Source organism: Oncorhynchus kisutch, linkage group LG11 (assembly GCF_002021735.2).
Source record: "Oncorhynchus kisutch isolate 150728-3 linkage group LG11, Okis_V2, whole genome shotgun sequence".
Lineage (NCBI taxonomy): Eukaryota > Metazoa > Chordata > Actinopteri > Salmoniformes > Salmonidae > Oncorhynchus > Oncorhynchus kisutch.
In genome coordinates, this window is record NC_034184.2 from 60220013 (window position 1) to 60245656 (window position 25644).

General features: G+C 43.9%; 1 protein-coding gene across 4 annotated transcripts in view; it reads right to left on the reverse strand.

Moving 5' to 3' along the window:
* The window catches only part of cacnb2a (calcium channel, voltage-dependent, beta 2a), a 117497-nt gene extending 92627 nt beyond the window's left edge, over window positions 1-24870 (reverse strand). The window contains exons 1-2 of one of the 4 annotated variants that reach the window (XM_020494783.2): window positions 24365-24870; window positions 22091-22183 (exon numbers count right to left, since the gene is read on the reverse strand). In XM_020494783.2, the coding sequence (XP_020350372.1) occupies window positions 22091-22183; window positions 24365-24442 (171 nt within the window). In that variant the 5' untranslated portion in view covers window positions 24443-24870. Of the gene's footprint in view, window positions 1-10117; window positions 11159-22090; window positions 22184-24364 lie in introns of those variants that run through there. The other 3 variants (XM_020494785.2, XM_020494787.2, XM_031835987.1) reach the window with 3 other exon arrangements.
* Between the last annotated feature and the right edge of the window lie 774 nt (window positions 24871-25644).

Sequence of the window (25644 nt, forward strand, 5' to 3'; positions counted from 1 at the left end):
TTGCTATGAATCAATGTGATATCTGACAGAGCAAATGTAGAACAAGTGTTTGTTCATGGGTTTGAAGAGCGCCTAGAGCGCCAAGTCAAAACACAGAGGTAAGTAATGGGTAGGTCATCTTGCACCTCCATCCCCTTCCGCCCTCCCCTGAAAATGCCCTACATACCAGAGCACCGCCTGCACATACCCCACTTACCCAGGAGACATTTTTATTCTTGGGTGGTTTGAGCATGACAACAGGAGCAGCCTGGCAGCATGGATGGAGAGAGAGGAGCCCCTCCTTAGCGGCTCTTAGCCCCACAGTAGGAGCAAGTTCGGCGGGCAGGTGAGAGCGGGACAGGGGGTAAGGGCCAAGGGGCCGTGGTGGAGCTCAGCCATGGGTCTTCTGCCCTCCGAACTGTCAAATGAAAATCCTCCTCAGCTCTAGACGACTCCAACATCTGTCAGGAGTGGCGGACACATCCGACCGCAGCACTGCAAACACACCCACAGGAAAAGAGGAAGAAGAAAGGCAAGTAGAAAACAAGGCGTCAACACCTTTCCGGTTCTCCAAGCAGCGCAATCGTCGCCATTGTCAAGACCTGAGAAAGTAGAGTGAATTCCCTCCAAAAGTTGTATCCACTTCTTCCTCTTCTTCCTCCTCCCGGTAGTCCAGAGTAACCTCCTGGACTGATTATGTATTCATGGCTGGTGATGAATATGCAACGCCCCAACCGGCAGGTTTATAACCCGCCCTCCTGCTGTACCGTAGCAAGTGTCCAATCGCTGAGCAGGTCCTTGCCGGTGGCTCCCACGGGTGGGCTTATGGAAGCATTAGGAGGAAAACACTGATTCTGCTGGTAACAGAGGGCGGAGTTATGAAGTTATCCTCAGACAGGCAGATCAGAGATCAGCATCACTCCAGGAGGGTGAGAGAGTCAAGAGAGCATCCGCTGGAATACCTGACCTGCTAACTCGCTATGGAAATCTACTGACAATTCTCTGTCTAGGTTTTTCCTCTCTCTCTCTCTCTCTCTCTCAGGTCAATCCTCACCCTACCTTGTGTTGCTGAAGCTCCTCGATCTCACATCTCTTTCTCTCCCACGTTAAACTCGTTTTCTCTCTCCCCCTTCCTCCATCCTTCTCTCCCCCCTCTCTCTAGGGTACTGTATGTATTCTCGCCTGGCTGGCACCTGTTGCCAGGGCACCCAAGCAGAGATAGGTACTCTGACAAGCCAATGGGGTGAGGGTAAACTAACTAGGAATGAGGTTTTATTCTGTTTTCTCTTATCATTCCCAACCCTTCAGCCTTTTCCTTTACTATCCTCTATCCACACAATTATACCCAGTCTCCCACTATCTGACCACGATCTCAACTTCTCTCCGTTTTTTACTCACTCTTACCCCTCTAACTCAATCTCGCCCGCCTCTCTCACTTTAACTCCTTCTCTTACTCAATAAACTTCTCTCACGCTCACAAGTTCTCTCACTCAACCTCCTGCCCCTCGCTTTCCATTTGCCGCCTGTCTATTTGTTTATACAACATGTCAATCCAGATCAACTGAAAAGATTGTGACTTAGTTTTGGAACTATCACTGCTGTTTTGATGCCGTTTTGAGGTAGGTAATTTATATTGGATAGGAATTGTTCTACAGTGGCATGCATGGACACACACACACACACACACACACACCTTCCAAACAACCTAGACCTACATAATCATGAACAAACAATTAATAGGTTCAGGTTCAGAATTAATGGTAGCCTTTACGTAACATTTTATGTAGCCCTAATACAATTCTAACGTCTGTCACTCGAATTAACTGTGCTCAAGTATCCATATGGGCTAATGACCGTCTCCTGGTGCGCGGAGGAGAGGGAAGAGAAGGAGAAGAGGGAGTCTTCTGCATCCCCACTCTTAATTGGATGCTAAGAAGCATCTGTTCCCTTTTTTACGAGACGCCTGACTTAGTGTGGATGCACAGGCGGTCTGAGGTGCCCGTTATTAAATTGGCATGGGCCGTGCCTGGCGCTCCCTAAGTGCGTAATGGTATCTTGATGATGGGCCATTTCTCTGTGTGTTTTATAGAGATGGGCTATATAGGTTGTCGACGCACAAGCCAGAGGGGGTGTCATATACAGTGGAGGAGTCAGTGTAGATGGCATGAAATGGAATTCAACTGAGTGGATTTAATTCAGCTCTGATATTGGAATTGGGATCTGAATACTGTATGTACTTTGCACTGTTCCGGTACTGACTTGATTGAACAAATGTGACTATCAAGGTGGAGCAATGGAACAGTGGAGCCTCCATGATCTTCCAGGCATTTGATCAACACATAAGTGCACTCTCATAAATAAAGGTGCTATCTAGAACCGAAAAGGGTTACTCTGAGAAATCTTTGATGAACCCTTTTTTGGTTCCAGGTAGAACCCTTTTGAGTTCCATGTAGAACTCTTTCCACAGAGGGATCTACATGGAACCTCAAAAAGTTCTACCTGGAACCAAAAAGGGTGCTACTGTACTTGGAACCAGACGAGGTTCTCCTATGTGGACAGGCGAAGAACCCTTTTGGAACCCTTTCATTTTTCTAAGAGCGTATACACATCTATTTTGTCTGAAGATAGTCATCACACATGAACTTCCTATATCCGACTGTATTCAGATATGACACAGAGGTTCTTCATTCGCTGCCAATACTAAAGGGGAATGAGTATTTATTGTAGATATTTATCTTGCCCATCAGCTCTGTTTGGATGTCATTATTATGCTGGAAAATAGCCTACGGTTAATGAAAAGAATGTGTCAGATAGCATTTTTTGGTAGAATTTGCTCTTACTGGTGACAGCACCAATCCAACCTAACATGTGTCAGTAGTCAGAGACATGACTGAAATGAATTGGGTGATGAAAAGAACTGCATATGAATCATATGTTACCAACCAACAAGCATGTCATGGATGTAGGATTGCAACATTCCGGTAATTTGTCCAAAATTCAGGTTTTCCAGAAATCATGTTTAGAGGATTCCGGATTTCCTTTTTTATTCCCTCTTGATTCCGGGAATGTTCCAATCAGGATTTGTGGAATACCTTGGATTTCTTTTTTTTAAGTTATGGGAATTTTGCAACCCTACTGCAGAACTCACAGAACTGAAAATGTCGTGTATACACACGAATATAAATGACGACAAGCACTTGTGACTATATTCTTCATTTTTTTCTAAGGAGAATCCATTTAAGGATGAGTTGATAATGATATAAGAAAGAGAGGAAGGCTGTATTTTGATAGGAGCCTGACCAGACACCACCAGTATGCTGTTACACAAGTGAAGATCTTAAGCATCAATCGACAGTAGTGAAGGACGAGCCGAAGGAGAGTGGTGCCACTTCACCATCTTCACTATTTCCAGGATAGGCCCTCCTCTCTTCCGCCAAAACAGGGGGAGGGGAGGGGGGCTATCCTGAATTTCTCAAATAAGAAAAGAATATACCTTTTTTTCCCAAAACATTTTTTGCTGCCGTGTGCACTGAAGTATACAACCCAGCCCGGTGAGTGTTTTTAAACAGCAGTACCTAACTCCCTACAGATCTGTCTCTGATCACACCCACCACTGGGTCTCATTGAGATCAGTGTTTCCAGACCAGTGAGTTACGATACAAGGCCTCCGCAGACGTATATCACAGTTTCCACTACTCAGAGGGCGAGATGACAGATTATGTAAAAAGCCTGTAAAATCCTGCGTGAAACTGAGATATTCCTAGGGTCTTCTTCTGTGGTCAATTAGCCATCCCATTTTTCTGGACGTTTCCCTACCACTCTTGGGAAAAGTGGAGGAACGTTCATCCATTGCCAAGGAAACCCAGCTCCATACAAAGTGTCTGTTCTGGCCCGACGTTCCGGCTCTGGGCTCTCATCCCAATGCGTGGAAAACTGGGAATTCCAGGTCACACATTCGCCAGGGGAGATTATCTCACCACTAGCAGCTCAACTTTATGTTTCAGGGAAAAATAAAGTATTCCATGAAATGCTCTGACGCTTGTCTCGTGTCTCACTCTTTATTTGGTTCACTTTCATCACATACCCAGCCAATGTGACATACTTTGAAGAAAATGACTGCATCGTTTTAGTATAACCTCTTAAAAAGTGAAGAAACACTGGATTTCTTCCAGGAGTGGACAGTGAGTAGATAGATTCTATACTGACATGGACACACATAGAGTAGTGCATTGAATAGCAATACATCATGATCAAACAGCTTGCGCAACCGCTGACCTTGCATACTCTTAAAAGGCACAAGCACACACACACCAAACCACCTACAGTACTAAACACCTCACACTTCCTGCAAAGACAGTACGGGGTGGTGTCCCAGACACAGATTGAGCCTAGCCCTGGACAAATACGAACTTTCAATGGGGAATGCTTTTTTAGTTCAGGACTAGGCTTCATCCGTGTCCGGGAAACTGCCCCTATGGAGTTGTGTCCACTCTGTTGCTGCTACGCTCACTGTGTTGCTAAACTCGTGCAACAGGCTACAAATCACAGGAGGTTGGGAGCACCTTAATTGGTGGAGGACGAGCTTGTGGTAACGGCTGGAGCGGAGGAATGGTATCATTCCATTCGCTCCGTTCCAGATGTTATTGTGAGCCGTCCTCCCCTCAGCAGCCTCCGCTGCTACAAATGCACTACTCTCCGGTCCTGTTGCGTAACGGGAACCAGGAAAAGCAAACAAAATAAAGGGAGTTTGACCGGGCCTGCTGTCTTCAATTAGCCCCGTTTCCGTGCAGAGTGTCTAAGACCGCCCTGGCCCTTCCGTCTGCAACTTGTCAGTGTCAGACAAGAGTCCCATCCAGGCAAGGTCTCCCTTTTCGCGCTCCAAATTCCAACGCAAGCGTAATTGCGTTCCGCCCCATTTCGGACGTAAAACGGCGGTTTGGGCCTCCATATTGGAAACATGTGAGAGGAGTGACATAGAAAGAGCGGTGTGTCACGGAAGGAAGCAGTCTCGGAAGTTCAAAAGGCAGCTAGAATCACTTGAACATGCTTGGGTTCTTACCACACCATATACTGTAGTCTACATTAGTAAAATAGCCATATATACACAATAATAAAAATCCATACATGCTTTATTCATGTCACTCTTCCACAAAGAACGGCTTTCTGCATTTTCAAAAGCATCCCACACACAGAGAGCTCTTGGTCCCTGCTCAGAGTGTCCAGCATGCCATGTCGTGAGTAGAACAACAGCCATCTCTCCAGCTGCACAGGGGCAGTAAGCCTAACCCCTGCAGCCTGCAGCCCTGCACTAATCCACTCATCATTCAGATAAAAAATCCGCTCTTTTGTAAGTGTTAATCCAGACCACGGCAACATGAGTGTGCGTCCCGGGCAGACATGGCCAAAGTGACTTCAAATCAAATCCAATTGTATTTGTCGAAAGGCGCCGAATACAACAGGCGTAGGTCGACGTTAGAGTGAAATGCTTTACCTACAAGCCCTTAACCAACAGTGCAGTTTTAAGAAAGATAAGTGTTAAGAAAGTCTTTACTAAAATAAACTATGGTAAAAAAATAAAAAATAAAACATTTCATAATCTCTGCGGTAGCAGAGAGAACAGTCTATGACTAGGGTGGCTGGAGTCTTTGGCTATTTTTAGGGTCTTCCTCTGACACCGCCTGGTATAGAGGTCCTAGACTTAAACAGAAACCACTGTGGATTTTTTTGTTGTTGTCGTCGTCACAGAGGATAATTTACAACCATTATGTCAGCTAAAAGACTTAAGTATCTGACATAGTAGCAGCTATAACAGCTGTACTGGCAGCATAATGCATGTGTTGTATGCTGATTGGACTAGTGTCATTTATCCATAGAAATGTATGTACAACCTCTATGGCTTCATCCCACATTATACCTATACTACGTAGTGACTAAATTATTCTAAATAGGGAATAGGGTGTCATTTGGGACAAAGACCATGTATCTCAGGGTTTTTTCGGGCTGCTTATGTCCAAACAGCCATGTTGTTATGATTTTTGTTGTCTTTTGTTTTTTGCATTATTGTTTTCTGTTTTCCTTTGTTTTTCTCTTTTGTTCATTTTGTTGGTTGTTGGTGAATTGGGGTGGGGGGGGCTTGGGGGATGGAATTATTTTATTTTTCTGTGTGGGGGGGGGGGGGGGGGGGGGGAGACGACAGAGTGTGCGGGTGGGTGGGGGTTCTCGGATGGTTGAGGGGCAGCTCTTGGGGCTGATGGGTCGCTGGTTCGGTTTTGACCCTGTGGGAGATCTGTCGACGTGCCCTTGAGCGGGGCGTTGGCCCTGGTTGCATCTGTGGGTCCCTCTGGATGGGAGTCTGTCAGACATCTAATGTGATGTAGATGTGGAGCGGCTTCACTGCAAGTTTGATGTTTGAGCCATTCAGATAGCATAAGCCATGGCACAATATTTAGAATACCAGGAAATGACGCTAAACAAAAATTTTAACGCAACAATGTTACAATAATTTCGCTACACCCGCAATTACATCTGCTAAATAGGCGTATGGTATGTAACCAATAAAATGTGATTAGATTTGGTCAAAGATTTGACTGACTTACAGTTCATATAAGGAAATCAACCAATTGAAATAAATAAATTAGGCCCTAATTTATGGATGTCACATGACTGGGAATACAGATATCTTTAAAACGAAGATAGGGGTGTAGATCAAAAAAACAGTCAGTATCTGGTTTGACCACCATTTGCTTCATGCAGCGCGACACATCTCCTTCGCATAGAGTTGATCCGGCTGTTGATTGTGGCCTGTGGAATGTTGTCCCACATCAATCCAGAGCATCCCAAACATGCTCAGTGGGTGACATGTCTGGCGGGTACGCAGAACATGGAAGAACTTGGACATTGTCAGCTTCCAGGAACTGTGTACAGATCCTTGCGACATGGGGCCGTGAACTATCATGCTAAAACATGAGGTGATGGTGGCGGATAAATGGCACGACAGTGGGCCTCAGGAACTCATCACGGTTTCTATGTGCATTCAAATTGCCATCGATAAAATGCAGTTGTGTTCGTTGTCAGTAGCTTATGTCTGTCCACACCATAACCACACCAACACCATGGGGCACGCTGTTCACAACGTTGACATCAGCAAACCGCTCGCCCACACGACGCCATACGAAATCGGGATTCATCTGAGAAGAGCACACTTCTCCAGCGTGCCAGTGGCCATCGAAGGTGTGCATTTTCCAACTAAAGTTGGTTATGACGCTGAACTGCAGTCAGGTCAAGACCTTGGTGAGGACGACGAGCATGCAGATGAGCTTCCCTGAGACGGTTTCTGACAGTTTGTGCAGCAATTCTTCGGTTGTGCAGACCCACAGTTTCATCAGCTGTCTGGGTGGCTGGTCTCAGAGGATCCCGCAGGTGAAGAAGCCAGATGTGGAGGTCCTGGGATGGCGTGGTTACATGTGGTCTGTGGTTGTGTGGCCAGGCCAGTTGGACGTACTTCAGAATTCTCTAAAACGATGTTGGAGGCAGGTTATGGTAGAGAAAAACAACAGCTCTGATGGACATTCCTGCAGTCAGCATACCAATTACACGCTCCGTCAAAACTAGAGACAGCTGTGGCATTGTGTTGTGTGACAAAGCTGCACATTTTAGAGAGGCCTTTTATCATCCCCAGCACAAGGTGCACCTGTGTAATAATCATGCTGTTTAATCAGCTTCTTGTTATGCCACACCTGTCAGGTGGATGGATTATCTTGGCAAAGGAGAAATGCTCATTAACAGGGGTGTAAACAAATTTGTGCCCAAATTGTTCGTATGAAAAACATGGGACTAACACTTTACATGTTGCGTTTTTATTTTTGTTCAGTGTAGCTTTAAAACTGCACATTTTCTCTTAGCCCCATGAGAAAATCTGTAGAATTGCAGGAATTTTGCTATCAAACTGCACAATGGTATCTCCACCACATGGAAAATGAGTAGAATTACAGGAAATTTGTTTTAAAACAGACAAATGTTGTCACTGCGGCCAACGGGAGGGCCTCTGAAATGTTCAGTCAGCGACCACTCCATTGGCCATGCCCATGGCCACGCTCTTGTCACACCCACCACCTAAGCCCCATTTTGATCCAGAAAAAAACCTGCATCTACTGTAAGCATTTAGTTATGGCTGGCTTTGATTTAGACCAGCGGTCATAATGGAATGATATCAAACTACAGGCCAAATCTGAGAACATTCTGTACACATTAACAACCAAGCTCTGTGGTGACATCATAATCTGGGGGTGACATCATAATTGAGATCTGGGGTGACATCATAATTCATACAAAGGTGAACCTGATTAAAACACTACTGCACTAATGCATCATGAGTTGGTTATAGTACCATAAAATCTGCGTTGCTGGGTGCATGTGTAAAATGTGTGTGTGTGTGTGTGTGTGTGTGTGCGAGTGCGTAACATCTGATCTGAAAGGGGTTACAGGGACATCTAGTGGTGACAGCAGTCCCTGTGTTAGGTGTGTGTGTGTGTGTGTGTGTGTGCGTGTGAAACAGTAGCTACTGTTTCACAGTACACTGCAGGGAGAGAGTGCAGAGCCAGCCAAGAGACTTCTATCTCTTCAGTCTATAACCGGACACGAATAAACTGAACCAAATGTAAATCAAAACTGGACGTTGAACTGACGTTTGTGCCCAGTGTGATGTGCCCGGCGTCTGCAGCGCGGAGTCTGAGGACATCGCTCTATGCCACCCACTGACGACATCCTCTCCCTGTCCAATCCCCAAAATAAACATGAAATAAAAGATGCATCAGCTGCCTCCTAGTGTGGCTGGCTGGATGGGTCGAAAGCTGGCAGTCCACTAAGAGTCGAGCGCTAAGATTTCTCGCAGCAAGACCCTGCAGTCTCAGGGAGGGTGCAGCCGGAACAGAGAAACAATTAAGCTTGCAGATAAACAGAGAGAGAGAGAGATAGAGAGAAAGTGTGTGTGTGTGTGTGTGTGTGTGTGTGTGTGTGTGTGTGTGCGCGCGTGTGTGTGCGCTTGTTGCTGTGTTCACTCTCTCAGGCATACATGCACCTACTATCTGGTGTATGTGAAAATGAAGCATCCTATTTTAATTGATTATATACACACACTCAAACATTTGCACGTGCCTGCATGCATACAGGAATGTACGCACATGCGCACACACACACACTGTCCATACACACCCTTCACATACATATTTAGCAGTTAGTGTTGGGCCAGTAACCGAAAGGTCCCTGGTTCAAATACCCGAACTGACAAAAACTGACAAAAAAAAGGTAAAAAATCTGTCAATGTGCCCTTGAGCTAGGCACTTATCCCTCATTTGCTCTAGGGACGCCGTACTACTATGGTAGAAACAAACAAAAAAACATTTCACTGCACCTATCCGGTGTATGTGACAATAAAACGTTTATTTTTATTTTTATCATTTATATTCCAGACTCAAGTCCGGAAGCTAAATTCTTGCAAATGTACTGTTTTTTTAAATACCGTATTCTCGACATAGCTCATTCTATTATTTATACTACTATACCCATTTTAGTTGCACTGTTTATTCACACCACATATTTATTTACATACTGGATTCATGATATAGCCCACTCTAATATCTACTGCTGTACATATCATTCTGAGTATATCTTGTGTCAATTCTTCTGGTGTATATATATATAGATTGCAGTTGGATTACTGTTACAGTGCTATTTGGGTTCATTGGATTCCTTCTGACATTTAAAACATTTCTTGATAAGATTTTTTTTGGGGGGGGGGATATATTATTTGTGTTCTGGTTGGACATTTTACTGCATTGTTAGGAGCTAGTAACATAAGCATTTCGCTACACCCTCGATAACATCTTTTAAACTGTGTACGCAACCAATAAACTTTGATTTGATTTAACACACACACACACACACGACTTTGAACGAGCTACAGGTATTCCTCGAAGGAATCATTAACGGAAATGCTTTCTCAACATTACTAAGACTAATACCTGACGCCTCTGTTTGCCCTCTCAGTGGAAAAAAGCAATTACACTTTCTCCCTCTCCCTTCTCCCTCTATTAAAATCTCTTCTCGGTGCTAAATTGATAGAATTAGGCAACAGACTCACGTATGGAAGCTGTGCTCTCCGGCGATGGCCCAGCCCACAGCACGGCATGAAGGGGGATCAGGGGGGTTCAGGAACAGACGGCAGCCGCCTCACAGACACCCTGTCAGGCAGCAGCATCCACTCAGCCTCGGTCCATGGCTAAACACTCGGCCCGCAGGGGGGGGTGGGGGGGGGTGGAAGGGAGAATGGGAACGAAGGCAGGAGACGGAGTAGAAGGAGAGAGCCGTATCCACGCCGAGCCCCCCCCCCCCTCCCCCTCCACACGTGCAATCAGATCCTCACAGTCAGACCCAAGCACTATCTAATCTAACTCTCGGCAGGGCAGTTTCCACAGCGAATTTGACTCCAGTGCCGCCTCAGCCCTCCAGCCCGCCCCCATGTCCCACAGCGCAGCAGAGGCCAAGAGAGTAGAGTGCCTCTGAGTGAGGCGCAGGTCTGTTACAGCACTGCCTGTTACCCCAATCCAAATCCTTATCCTCTTCAACACCGCGGGGCTGCTCCTCTATTTAGCTTTCAACCAAATCCACTGCAGTACTGCTGCTGTTCAGCTCCGTACGGTGGCTGTCTGCCTGATTGACAGGCTGTCTGGCTGGCTCCCTTGGTTCTGGTTCAGCTCCTCGTGTGTGTGTGTACCGTCTTGTCCTGTAGAGGCGCCTGGGGGACACACAGTGCAGAGGGGTCCTGACTCAGAAGTGGAGGCGGAGCTACCACTGTCCTTCCAGTAGGGGGGGGCGTTGCCCTCGCCGCTTACGCCACGCCTCTTCTCTCTCTCTCTGCCTTCACCTTGGGTTCAGTCAGATGGACGGACAGGAAAGAGTCAACAGGACTCTTTCTCTCTAATCTTCCTTTTCTTTCTAAGTCTTCTGTAGAAAGTGTGTTGCTGGAAAACAGAGAACACTGCAGGGCAGTGGTCAGGCAAGGTAGGGCAGAGGCTCAGACAGAGATCTGGCTGCTGGGCTAGCTGGTGAGATCAGAGACTGTGTCTAGTTGTGTCTGTGTCTGGTGCAGAGAGCAGCAGCAGTAGCAGGACTCTCTCTCTCTCTCTTTCCCTGTGGTCCCTGGCTCAGTCATGTCTGAGCGCTGAGTGGAACACTGGCTTCATCGCCTCTCTTTCCCCCTCTCCTCTCCTCCCCTCTTCTCCTCCCCACCCCACCCCTTGTCTCTCCTGCTCTTTGCCTTGCCCTGCCCAGTGCACTCAGCCTAACAGATGATTGAATCCAGAACTTAATGTACTCACTGCTGTGTCTCTGCTGCAATCAAGCCTTCCATCTCTCCGCCACCCTTCGCTCACCCTACCATCCCTTCCCACCGCTCTCTCTCCTTGCAAGGGTGTGTAATGTCTCTCAGTCACCTCCTCTCTCAGTGTCCTGTCGTAGTCGGAGAAGGGTAGAGAGGAGAGGGGTATAACAGAAGGATAGAGGAGTGTGAGATAGACTGGCTGTCCTATCTTTACCATTGTCTCCTCGCTGCATTGAAGAGCAGGTGCTGTTGTCTGAGTACACAGGGATGGATGATACACAGTCTGAATTTCAATTGGCCACCGGCACTATACTGGCTTAGAACATAGGCTTTACCCTCACGCTCTCTCCCTTTCTCCCTCCCGACAAAACCAACTTTATTTCATTATTTCTCACTTCCTCGGTCTGTCTCTCCCGCTCTACTTTTTGTTCTCACTCTCTGTCTCTGTCTCTTTCTCACTCTCTCTCTCTCTCTCCCTATCTCACTCTTACTGATTGGAATCCTCTCCTTTTCGGTGTCTCAAAGGCTGGTATTTATGAGTACTTTCCCTCTCCCGGGGAGAGCTGTGCTGTTTACATCATAAGCTGTATTGGGTAAGCAGCAGCATTTCTTCCAACACTCTACAGCAGCCTCAGTGTTGTTTCCCCTCTGCCGAGGAAAGTTTGAGTCATTTCAATGGCTGTCGTCCTTATAGCACAATGTGGCTCTCCGTTTGATCCCGCTAATACAGGCTTCAAAAAGGGATACTTCAGGATTTTGGCATTGAAGCATTGTGTGCAGTTTAAAGGAAGTTGCTAACTTGCGTTTGCACAGTGACTGGGGGTCTATGGGTATCTGCTAGTATTGCCTTTAATGCTAGTTAGCCTTGGCTCACGAAAGTACCTCTAGCTTCCTTCATACTGGACACAGAGACATAAAAATGGTGTCCGCGAGTTCATCCGACTCTGGAGAAGTAGATAAAGGGCCTCGTTGCCAAATTCCCGACGTATCCCTTTAAGGCATTAATTGTATACAGAGATGACATTGATACTCTGGCATCTGCTGTGCTGTGACTAAAACAGACGGCAGTGTCCTCACCGCCGCTCCACGGGGCAAGGGCAGCCGCTGACGGTGTCTCTCTCGCCTGCCCTCCGCTGCTGCTGCTATTATATGTTGGGTCCCGAACGGCACCCTATTCCCTATGTAGTGCACTACTTCTAACAGGAGCCCTATATACGGGAAAGGGGTGCCAGTAGAGATGCTCCCCTCTCCTTGTTCATGCTGCTCTCCTCTCTCTGCTCCATCTAGTACGCGCCACAGGTTCCAGAGAGCTATTTGTCACAATCGTAACGTGACGTCTACTGTCAGATCGTCGGCTAGAGAGCTGAGCTCGGTCAAGAGGGCAAACCCCGTACTCTCGAGGCCAGGCAAGGCCAGTTTGACCAAAGCAGAGTGTGCGTCCCAACTGTTACCCTATATAGTGGACTATTTTTGACCAGAGTCCATAGGCCCATCATTTGGGAAGGGAACAGGCTCTTACAGTATTTACAGATCCTCCAGTGATGCTTTCATATGTACTGTAATGAATCAATATATATTAATCTCCTATCTGGGCAAGCGGGAACTTTTTTTAGAACCCACTAGTTAGAAAAAACAAACAAAAAATATGGCACATTCTTTCCTCTCTGCCTTGATAAATCGGAGTGTCACATCAATGCCTCATTCTGGTGTAGGTGTGACAGGCGTCACTGTTTTGATGGAGGAGCATCATTACAGGCAGAGACCTTTCACAGAGGCAATGGGAGGGGGACTACCATCCCATTGTATCAGAGAAGTGATCATCACTCACTCGTTTCTTACGCAGCTACCATGACAAATAGCTGTGGGCCGTGATACAACAAAATCTGTACTATCTGAATGAGAACACATGTAAATGAGTAGTGCTGTGAGGGTACAGAGATCTTTCAGGGACATGGACCTAATAGGTACTATACTACAGTATACATATACAAAAATATAAACGCAACATTCAACGATTTTACTGAGTTAGAGTTCATATAAGGAAATCAGTCAATTGAAATAAATAAATTAAGCCCTAATCTAAACATAGGCCCACCCACTTGTGAGCCAAGGCATCCCACTGGGGTGCCAGGCCCAGCCAATCAGAATGTGTTTTTCCCCACAAACAGGATTTATTGCAGACAAAAATACAACTCAGATTCATTAGCTGTCCGCGTGGCTGGTCTCAGATGATCCCGCAGGTGAAGAAGCCGGATGTGGAGGTCCTGGGCTGGCCATGGTTACACGTGGTCTGTTGTTGTGAGGGCGGTTGGACGTACTGCCAAACTATCTAAAACAACATTGAAGGCAGCTTACGGTAGTGAAATAAACATTCACTTCTCTGGCAACGGCTCTGGTGGACATTCGTGCAGTCAGCATGCCGATTGCACGCTCCCTCAAAACTTGAGTCAGCTGTGGCATTTTGTTGTGTGACAACATTTTTGAGTGGCCTTTTATTGTCCCGAGCACAAGGTGCACCTGTGAAATGATTATGCTGTTTAATCAGCTTCTTGATATGACACACCTGTCAGGTGGATGGATTATCTTGGCAAAGGAGATATGCTCACTAACAGGGATGTAAACAAATGTGTACACGAAATTTGAGAGAAAAAAGTTTTGCACGTGTGGAACATTTCTGGGATCTTTTATTTCAGATCATGAAACATGGGACCAACACTTTCCATGTTGCGTTTATATTTTTGTTCAGTATATACAACTGGTCACAAACAACTCATTGATTTTTTAAAGTTGGGTTGTTGATGCTGTGAGAAAAAGTTTTAAAAAAATAAAATAAATCCCAATATGTGTTTGGTCCACTATTTACCCAGCACTTGGTTGTTTTTAACCCAACATTTTTAAGAGTGTATACTAGACTAGACTAGAGGTCGACTGTTTATGATTTTTCAACGCCGATACCGATAATTGGAGGACCAAAAAAAGCCGATACCGATTAATCGGTCGATTTTTATATATATATTTGTAGTAATGACAATTACAACAATATTGAATGAACAATGAACACTTTTATATTTTAACTTAATATAATACATAAACAAAATCAATTTAGTCTCAAATAAATAATGAAACATGTTCAACTTGGTTTAAATAATGCAAAACCACAGTGTTGGAGAAGAAAGTAAAAGTGCAATATGTGCCATGTAAAAAAGCTAAGCTTTTTGTTCTCACAATGAAAGCTTGTGGTTCCTTTTAACATGAGTCTTCAGTATTCCCAGTTAAGAAGTTTTCGCTTTTAGCTTTTATAGGAACTATTTATCTCTATACCATTTGTATTTCATATACCTTTGACTATTGGATGTTCTTATAGGCACTTTAGTATTGCCAGTGTAACAGTATAGCTTCCGTCCCTCTCCTCGCTCCTCCCTGGGCTCGAACCAGGAACACAACGACAACAGCCACCATCAAAGCAGCGTTATCCATGCAGAGCAAGGGGAACAACTACAGCGCTATGCTTCAAGCATTGCTAAGAGCTGCTGGCAAACGCAGTAAAGTGCTGTTTGAGTGAATGCTTACGAGCCTGCTGCTGCCTACCACCACTCAGTCAGACTGCTCTATCAAATATCAAATCATAGACTTAATTATAATAAACACACAGAAATACATGCCTTTGGTCAATCTGGTCAAACCCAGAAACTATCATTTTGAAAACAAAACGTTTTTTCTTTCAGTGAAATGCGGAACCGTTCCGTATTTTTTTCAAACGGGTGGCAACCCTAAGTCTAAATATTGCTGTTACATTGCACAACCTTCAATGTTATGTCATAATTATGTCAAATTCTGGCAAATTAATTACGGTCTTTGTTCGGAAGAAATGGTCTTCGCACAGTTCGCAAGCCAGGCGGCCCAAACTGCTGCATATACCCTGACTCTGCTTTCACTGAACGCAAGAGAAGTGGCACAATTTCCCTAGTTAATATTGCCTGCTAACATTAATTTATTTTAACTAAATGTACAGGTTTAAAAAAAATACTTCTGTGTATTGATTTTAAGAAAGGCATTGATGTTAATGTTTCGGTACCTTTGTGCAACGATTGTGCTTTTTTCGCAAATGTGCTTTTGTTAAATCATCACCCATTTGGCGAAGTTGAAGTAGGCTGTGATTTGATGGTCAATTAACAGGCACCACTTTGATTATATGCAACGCAGGACAAGCTAGTTAACCAAGTAATATCAAGCTAGTTAACCTAGTAATATCAAGCTAGTTAACCAAGTAATATCAAGCTAGTTAACCTAGTAATATCAAGCTAGTTAAACTAGTAATATCAAGCTAGTTAACCAAGTAATATCAAGCTAGTTAACCTAGTAATATCAAGCTAGTTAACCTAGTAATATCAAGCCAGTTAACCTAGTAATATCAAGCTATGTTACGGTTTTCTTCTATCTCCTCCTCTGAAGAGGAGGTGTAGCAAGGATCGGACCAAAATGCGGCGTAGTTGGTGTTCATGTTCTTTAATAAAGGAAAAACTCAAACATGAACATAATACAAAACAAACAACGTGAAAAACCGAAACAGCCTATGCTGGTGCAAACTAACACAGAGACAGGAACAATCACTCACGAAACACTCAAAGAATATGGCTGCCTAAATATGGTTCCCAATCAGAGACAACGATAAACACCTGCCTCTGATTGAGAACCACTCCAGACAGCCATAGACTATACTAGATAACCCCACTAAGCCACAATCCCAATACCTACAAAAACCCCAAGACAAAACACACCACATAATAAACCCATGTCACACCCTGGCCTGACCAAAATAATAAAGAAAACACAAAATACTAAGACCAGGGCGTGACAAGCTAGTTAACCAAGTAATATCAAGCTAGTTAACCTAGTAATATCAAGCTAGTTAACCTAGTAATATCAAGCTAGTAATATCAAGCTAGTTAACCAAGTAACATCAAGCTAGTTAATCTAGTTAACCAAGTAATATCAAGCTAGTTAACCTAGTAATATCAAGCTAGTTAACCTAGTAATATCAAGCTAGTTAACCTAGTAATATCAAGCTAGTTAACCTAGTAATATCACGCTAGTTAACCAAGTAACATCAAGCTAGTTAATCTAGTTAACCAAGTAATATCAAGCTAGTTAACCTAGTAATATCAAGCTAGTTAACCTAGTAATATCAAGCTAGTTAACCAAGTAATATCAAGCTAGTTAACCTAGTAATATCACGCTAGTTAACCTAGTAATATCAAGCTAGTTAACCTAGTAATATCAAGCTAGTTAACCAAGTAATATCAAGCTAGTTAACCTAGTAATATCAAGCTAGTTAACCTAGTAATATCAAGCTAGTTAACCAAGTAATATCATCAACCACGTGTAGTTAACTTGTGATTATGTGAAGATTGATTGTTTTTTTATATAAGTTTAAGTTTAATGCTAGCTAGCAACTTACCTTGGCTCCTTGCAGCCACAAGGTCCTTTTGATGCTGCACTGGCGTAACAGCTGGTCAGCCTGCCACGTAGTTTCCTCGTGGATTGCAATGTAATCGGCCATAATCGGCGTCCAAAAAGGCCGATTACCGATTGTTATGAAAACTTGAAATCGGCCCTAATTAAATCGGCCATGCTGATTAATCTGTCGACCTCGAAACTAGACTATACTACACTACTTTAGGTCTCCTGTAATGTATCAAAACTTTAAGGTTTAATGATAATACCAACACACCACTATTTATCAGAAATGTAAAGTAATGATTCACAGTGACAAAAAAACAACACAGAGGATTCAGATACAATGATATCATTGTCTATTCCCTGAGGAAAGTACAAAGCGACTTGGCAGGTCTCAGCCCCACTGTCTGTCCTGCAGACGTTCTCATTTAATCACTGAGCGCGCATCCAAAATGGCACCATATTCTCTACACAGTGCACTACTTTTGAGACGGGACCCATTGGGCTCTGGTCCAAAAGAGTGCACTATATAGGGAATAGGGTGCCATTTGGGAGCCATCCTAAGAGAGTGGGTGCCTGAAGACAAAGACTGCCCTGCTCGTAACAGAGGTCACTGCTTTCTAACGCTTCTCCTCCTGACAGGACAGGGGAATGGAGGAGATTATACAGGCATCCATCTTACATTTTCCCCTCAGGTAAACAAGACAAGGTCACTCCTGGATATATTACCCTAAAAGGATGAACAACTGTTTGGGACATAATGTGATTCTATGCAGTTCGTGGGCTTGAATGAGTATTCTATTAACATAAAAACAATCTATTACAACACTACAACAGAAGCAAAACCTTTTCTCTATTCATTTTGAGTCCTATAGGTTAGTACCTATTCACATAACTTCAACTCCAAGGACATGCATGCCAACACTGACTGACAATGCAGTAGCTCATATTCATGATGGGGAAGTGCCTCTTCATTTCTTACCACCAGATGGCAGTCTTGCTATTCTGTGCCACTAGCTCAAACAGAGGAGACAAGTGATGTGCCACCATAAACTAACTGCCTTACAGTAGCCACCCCATAGGTCCAAACCATTCATCTAGTATTCAAGTCCATTTAACATGAATGGTTATTCTATTATTCTTACAAATTATGAGCATTGCATATGTAGCCAACAACAAGCTTGATTCAGTTGCCAGCCTATGGCTCATAGATGACAGAAAACATGCACTGTTGGAAACATTGAACAGAGGCACATCCTCTCCACATATTGGGGCGTCCTTAAAAATGTCTGCAGGACCCAGGTCTATAAGGTTGTCAGTGGTCTGAACAGAGGCAACTAGGTTACTCCATATCCTGTCTGTGTCCGTAGTATCAGTTACATAACCCCCCCCCCCAGATTTGATAGGTGGCACAGCCAATAACTTGCTTACGTAACCCCTTCCCTCCATTAACGTGAGAAAACATCATTTGCGGATGAAAATAAAAAAGTCTCTAATCAAGAGAATGAAAAGGGGGTTTCCTGCCCCTGCAGACCCCACCACACCCTTTCTTTCAAACACCACACCACCACTACCTCTACCCCTATCCCTATGGAGAGAGTCAGTGTCCCAAATGGCATTATGAGAGAGAGAGAGAGAGAGAGAGAGAGAGAGAGAGAGAGAGAGAGAGAGAGAGAGAGAGATCGTGAGAGAGAGGGGGGAAGAGAGAGAGAGAGAGAGAGGGGGAGAGAGAGAGCGAGCGAGAGAGAGAGAAAGAGCGTGTGAGTGAGAGAAAGTGAGTGTGTGAATGAAAGAAAGTGAGTGTGTTAGTGAGAGAAAGTGAGTGTGTGAGTGAGAGAAAGTGAGTATGTGAGTGAGAGAAAGTGAGTGTGTGAGTGAGAGAATGTGAGTGTGTGGGTGAGAGAAAGTGAGTGTGTGAGTGAGAGAATGTGAGTGTGTGAGTGAGTGTGAGAGAGAAAAAGTGAATATGTGAATGAGAGAAAGTGAGTGTGAGTGAGAGAATGTGAGTGAGAGAAAGTGATTGTGTGAGAGAGCAAGTGAGTGTGTGAGTGAGAGAATGTGAGTGAGAGAAAGTGAGAGTGTGAGAGAGAGAAAGTGAGTGAAAGAAATGTGAGTGTGTGAGTGAGAGAAAGTGAGTGTGTGAGTGAGAAAATGTGAGTGTATGAGTGAGAGAACGTGAGTGTGTGAGTGAGAGAACGTGAGAGTGTGAGTGAGAGAAAGTGAGTGTGTGACAGAGAGAAAGTGAGTGAGTGAGAAACGGGGAGAGAGAGTGAGAGGGAGAGAGAGGAGGTGGGCGAGAGAGTGAGAGGAAGAGAGAGTGGGAAGCCAAGTGAGACCTTTCACATAAACACAGCAGAGAGTGGGAAGCAGCAGCAGGAGATATTACATAATTCTTATGTAAACCAGAGTTTGAGAAATGGCAGATGCTGTATAGCCAGGCTGGTGTAAAATGCCTCATCAGTCAATGCAAAGACCTGCTGCAGAAATCACATAACTAAAACTCCAGCAGTGGATGTTGGGCATTAAAAACGTGTACATTTATGGCTGTTTGGATGCATCTCATTCTATTCTCCTGTTATACTATTAATACATGTCCAGAGCACTTAGATAAGGCCTCAGGAGATGCATGGTAATCTGATAAATCCTACAAAGGGTTTGGCAACACTGTGTATACATCCCAAATGGCACCCAAATTATTATATAGTGCACTACTTTTCATGGGCTCTGGTAAAGAGTAGTACACTACATAGGGAATAGGGTGCCCTTTGGGACGTAACCTGGGAACGATTCCATTTTGGACAGAGGGCCTAAAATCTTAAACAAATTAGACTGCAGTGCCCTTCAAGCTTTTATCCCTGCAATTATACAGTATCAGTTACCATCCCCTCAATGACATTCAGCTCGGTTCAACATTATTTATGGAGTCCATGACGCAGTCGTAGTCCTTTAGAGACTACTCCATCTTCTTGCAGCGTTGGACTTAAAGCAGAGAGTGACCGCACCACCACTACTCCCACTGGTTGCTGACTGAGTGGTCCGGACCACCACTGCTCTTAACCTCCTCCATCCTACCGTAAACCCCATGGGCAGTAAGAGTCACAGGGCACTTCTCTATTTATTTTCCTCTCGCTCTCTCTCTCTCTCTCTCTCTCTTTATTTCTCCGTCTCTATTCCCCTTCTCTCGTCCCCTGTCTCTGTCTGCCCTCTCTCTGCGTAAGACCTTTCTCTACGTAGCAGTTTGACTGCAGGACAGAGAGATGAGAGGTGTAATGGATCGGGCGGACAGTAACCTCAATGAGCATCTGAACACTCTGAACACTCGCCCACATGAATACTGGGATTGAGTCACCGTGCCAACAGGTGTGGTGTTGGGGAGATGGGAGAAGAGTGGAAGGCACTCAAACAACGTGCGATATGAGCATTCGGAAGGAATAGGCGAGACTCACAATGAAAAGCTTGATGAAAAAAAGTTGTGTAGATCATTTCAATGAAAGTAACATAAAATCATCACAAAATGTACCTGAACTATTATTATAGTTTTCAAAAGATATCTCTTTTGGTGATGTGTACATTTGAGTTTGATTATACGATGAGACAAGAAAAACATGTCCGGAGAAAATGAAAAGGAGCTTGACAGCTTGACGAATAGGCAGCGAAACATGTTTTGAAATCCAGTTCCCACTGTGTGTTAGTTTAAAGTTTTAGACACCACAGCCTCATACTTGTGTGAGAAGTGAAAATAATCATGTCCAACAAGATGGAGAGGGAGAGGGGGAAGGGAAAGAAGGTCAGCTTAACCCGCTGGTATGATAAAACAATTCAAAAAGCAGTGTAGTTACTTTAGTTCCTAGCAGAGTTCCTGAAAGGGCTGCTATTCCTGCAGTCCTCTTCCAGCCTCACATCTAAAAGGGGATACTATATCTGCGCTTAGCTTTGCCAGTCTGACCTCGGGAACAACCTTTCCCCTCTCTCTCTTTTTCTTTCTCTCTCTACTTTCTCTCTCACATCCTACATCATGTCTGGGTATCTCTCTCAGCAGGGTTGTGTCTCAGACGTACTGTGGTTGATTGTCTGACCCTCATACGTTCCCCCTCGCTCCCTTTTTCTTTCCCTTTCTCTCTCTCCCCTCTACTTGACGCTCCTTCCCTGTCCTAACTTCCCGCTCATGTCTCGGCGTCTCCCGCAGTGTCGTGTCTCAGATGTAAGTTACTGTAGTCGCGCTCAGTCTAATTGAGTTTGGTCACGAAGACTGAGAGCGTTGTAGAGGATGACGACAGTCAGTCAGAGGTGGTCGGCCTAATGAGTCTGTTGGCATACCCAGTGGGGGGGAAGGAGGGTAGCCATGACATATCACTGCTGAGAAGACCCTCACCACCACCCTAATCCACACAGCAACTCTTCACTGATCGTATAAACACACGGTGAAAGCAAATGTGAGCTCCCCTTAGCCTCAACTCAAACACCTTCTCTGTGCCTGAGAGAAAGCAGACGGCAATTCCACAACGTGCCATATTGTTCTGATCCCACTCTGGTTTCACCGCTGCTCTGCTAAAGAGGAGGCGATCTGTGCCTCGTCCAAAAAAGGAAGAAACAGTTCTGCCGAGGAGCCCATCCTTAACCCGTCCTCTCCCTGTCGGTCGCCCGCTGGTCCGCTGCTCCAACAAAAACCAGACGCCGCGAGTGCTTCACGTACACACCGTGTACCTCAGAGGGTCTGCTTTTATAATAGGCCACAGTCTCGCCAGCCAAACTCAAGCCACTGAGTGCAGAGCTACAGGGCCACCGGTGCCGGCAGTTCACAGAGATCGTTAACATACTGTGCCCAAGCACTGTTTACCAAAGGGGCTTTCGTTGCAACATGCAATGATTTATATCAATGACTTGGCTGTTTTCACTCTTACGCCAGTATGAACTTTGCTGGCTATGTACTGTAAACCATAGACGTAGAACGTTCTAATTATATACGGTAAACATCCAGTGCAGAGGTGATGTCGTAAGTGTCCGGTGGCCAGATATTCTAGCGCATACAGAACGCCTGGAGATATCATCACATTCATACCATTATAGTGACCTAATGCCCCTCGCCGACGCATTCAAAGTCAGAAAAGGGTACTGTCTCAGGATTACTTTCACACTCCCACCCGCACTTCCTAAATCAGATTCTCACTGCCAACCACTGGGATCACTGGCTGTGCAGAAAATCCACAGACCTTCCAAGATACTGAGGTGATAAATACCTTTTAGGTAACCTAAACGCTGCGTGCTTGTTCCCCTTACCTGTCGCACAAAGCTGTTGGTTGTTGTATCTGAAGAGGTGCTTCCATCTGATCCTTTGAATCTGCCTTTCCTCCGTGCTCCTTTTCCATGTGACTTCAATAAGGGGAGAAAACAGAATGATTATTTTTTTCAAAGACCATTATCAGCAGGTAACACTAAAACCTGGATAACAAAGGGTATGACGTGTTGACATATGGGGTATGACATCTTATGTGGCTCGTAGCAGCTGGGGTCTTCGTGTGGGGGGTGGGGGTGTCTTCCCAGGAGATTTGGTTTTGTTGAACGACTGTGAGAAGGTTTTTCAACTCCAAAATGCATGAAAATGTAATTATGTTCTCTTCCCATATGTAAGTTGTTGTAACTTGTCACTCTGATCTTAAAAGCGTGTGTCAGCAGAAATGTTAGAAATTGTAGAAAATATAAATATATATTATTTTAAATATTTTATTTTGGGGGAAGTGTGGCAGGGAATATAGGGGAAACAATGAGTGTATTACTATGTGTATTATACAAGAGTGTATTGCTATGGGAAAAGATTCTGGTGGCACTGAAGTAAGTTTTCAAGTCATTTGAAAATAAAAACAATGGACATTATTGCACGGGGCTCATATGATCAATAGTTGATATACTATCTGTGATCATAATAGGCTACACCCCGGGAAACTGCACTACAGAGCTGAAGTGCTATGTTGCTAGTAGCAACAGACAAAACACCAAATCTGCTTTTATTCCAACACATTCCCCCAGGACATGTAAATTATGAATATAAAAAGAAAGCTATTCTGTTGGTTACTTAGAAACCAAATCCAAATCAAACCAATTCAAATGTTATTATGTCTAGTCTATTTACTCTAAAATACCCATTTTGGTGCAGGCACTCAATATGCAGTGACGTTAGACAATGTTGAATGTCATTTCTGGGTGCATATATTTGCTATATCTTTTTTATTAGAGCAGCCTAGTTGTCATTGATCATTCATTATGAATTCACTACATTCATAAACAGATTGGCAAGTGGAAATAGTACAACATCCAGTACTTATCATAATTGCAATCTGCTCTTTTTAGTAGTACAAAACCAAGGCTATTATATACTGCCCATTGGAGAACCCTCTGAAGAACCCTTTTTTGGGTGCAGGTAAAAACTATTTTGGTTGAACACTTTTGGGTTCATATAGAACCATTTGTACCGCAGGTTCTACATGGAACTAAAAAGGATTCTACCTGGAACCAAAAAGAGTTATCCTATGGAGCCAGCCAAATAACTATTTTAAAACCATTTTTTTCTAAGAGTGTAGAGCTTGCCAGCTTGTAGTACAAAAAAATGGAAATGAGTTTCCTCTGGTTTGTTCAGCCATTATAGTAATGCCGAAAATAAGATCTGAGATCCTATCAGTCAGTTAACATGACCTTTATGAATTATATAGCTTTTATGTGCATTATGCTCTTGTTTTGATTTACATAAATGCTTCAAAATTCACAAAAAGTGACGTTAGCTGATGACGTTACATCAGAGAAGAAAACGTATAAGACCCCCGACGCCTGTGTTAACCACAGACCTTATTTTCAGAGTTAATCCAAAAACCTTTTATTTATTTTTTTAAATCATTCATTTCCCTATAGGCTTTGGCCAACGAGTCACGGTGGAGTTCATGCCTACGAAACGACACATTTACTATTGCTCTCTATTACTGAATCCTGTAATGTAAAATGATTCAGACATCTTACTGAACCACTGAACTGGTCAAGAGACCATCTAAATATTTTCTTAATCACATCAAAGCAAACCCCATTTTAACTGTGTGGACTTCATACCCAACCCCCAAGGCTAATAACGTACTTGACTGGCCATGCAAAAAAAATACAAATATTTACTGATGCATAAATGTAAGAAACGTACTGCATAATAAACCAGTTGGAAAGGATCACCAGGTAAAATAATCAGGCTGCTGCAATTCAATTGTCTTCAAACGAATGACAGCTATAACTATGTAACACACCTGAAACAATAGTAGCCTAGTTGTTTCACTTTTTACAAGAATATTCGTCCTTATTATCCAAAAGGTAGGCTATACTACCTGGCATAACGCAGGCTCCTCCAACGTTTTGGTCATGGTTTACTGATTCGTTACATTTGGCGTCAAGCCAAGATGGTATTGGAAATGAGGTATTTGCATCTATTTTTGTTGGATAACTTCATAAATGGCAAGTTATTTATTACTGTACGCGTGCGACATAGACATAGACATTATAAAATGTTGCAACTGTACATACTTGTAGCCCAGGGTTTTCGAGCGAATCCATATGTCTGTCCAAAAGTGAGTGCGTCTTTTGCAAGTTATTATGGACCATTTGACATCCAACCGTCGATCGATCGTTGAGATAGACAATCAACTTGTTCAAGGGTCCGGTGGTCAAGCGTGACTCCCGCTCTCTTCAAATTTTAGAGCAGACATTTTTGTTTGACACGACTTTACGTCCCAATGAATACAAATAGTTGCGTGGAAGAGACTTTTGCGACGGAGGAGTTAAAGTGACTAGGCCATTTTCCTCAGCCCACTCTGCCATGCAGTCTTGAAGTTTGAGTCAGACCACAACCGGGAAGACTTAGGAAGGGAGGAGCAGTTTGCGGTAAAAAAAAAATAAAAAAAATAGTGTAAAAATTAAAACACACAAGAAAAACGTTTTTCTAATGGCCTTGTTTCCTCACTTTAGGTGAAAAAGAAAGAAAGAATAAGACTGCATGTCATTGGACAGCTCAGTCACTTAGCGAGTATCTGGCCCTCACTCCCACGTTAATTCACTATCAGCCTTCCCCCACGTTCGCACTCAACTGGTTAGAGTTGCTCTATCGAGCAAAGGCACAGGTGCAAGCGTTGTCTCAAGCAAGGGACATCTAGATTAATTCTGGTTGCTCGAGTTAACATTTGATTTTAACAATGATTTTTACTTTATTTTGTAAAATAATAGTTACTTTTATGATGGGGTTCGAACATAATGGAAAGGGGGAAATCTAAAAGCGTCGCACGTTGATAATTGTTTGTAGCCTAGTAAAGCTCGTTCACCAGACACTTCCCACTCATGCACAATTGTCCTGAGGATGAGGTTAGTTTGTGATTGACTCATTTCACAGTAAGAGTTGTTTTGGATAAAAACACATTAAATGTTTATGTTTCGCAATAAATAGCCTTACTTAAAAGGACATGCTACTGTCTTTGCACTATAGCACCTTTACATGCCACAATGTGCAAATTATGGGGGCCAGGGAATGAGACATTAGCTCCCCTAAATGTAACAAAAGTCCAACATTGGTGGGGGGTGGCTCTAATTTTTTGCACTGCTACAGTGTTAAATATGAAAATAAACGCTTATTCCAAATTAAACGAACACTCCCACCACTATGTCATGATTTAAACCTTTCAATTGAATTAATCTCTACTCCAACTGTCTGCTAGTTTGGCTAACACCTAACTCTCAAATTCCTCCGGACTTCAGAGTCTGGAATGGCTGTAATGGCTCTTTGATGTTGGCACAATGAGTCAATAATGAAGGGG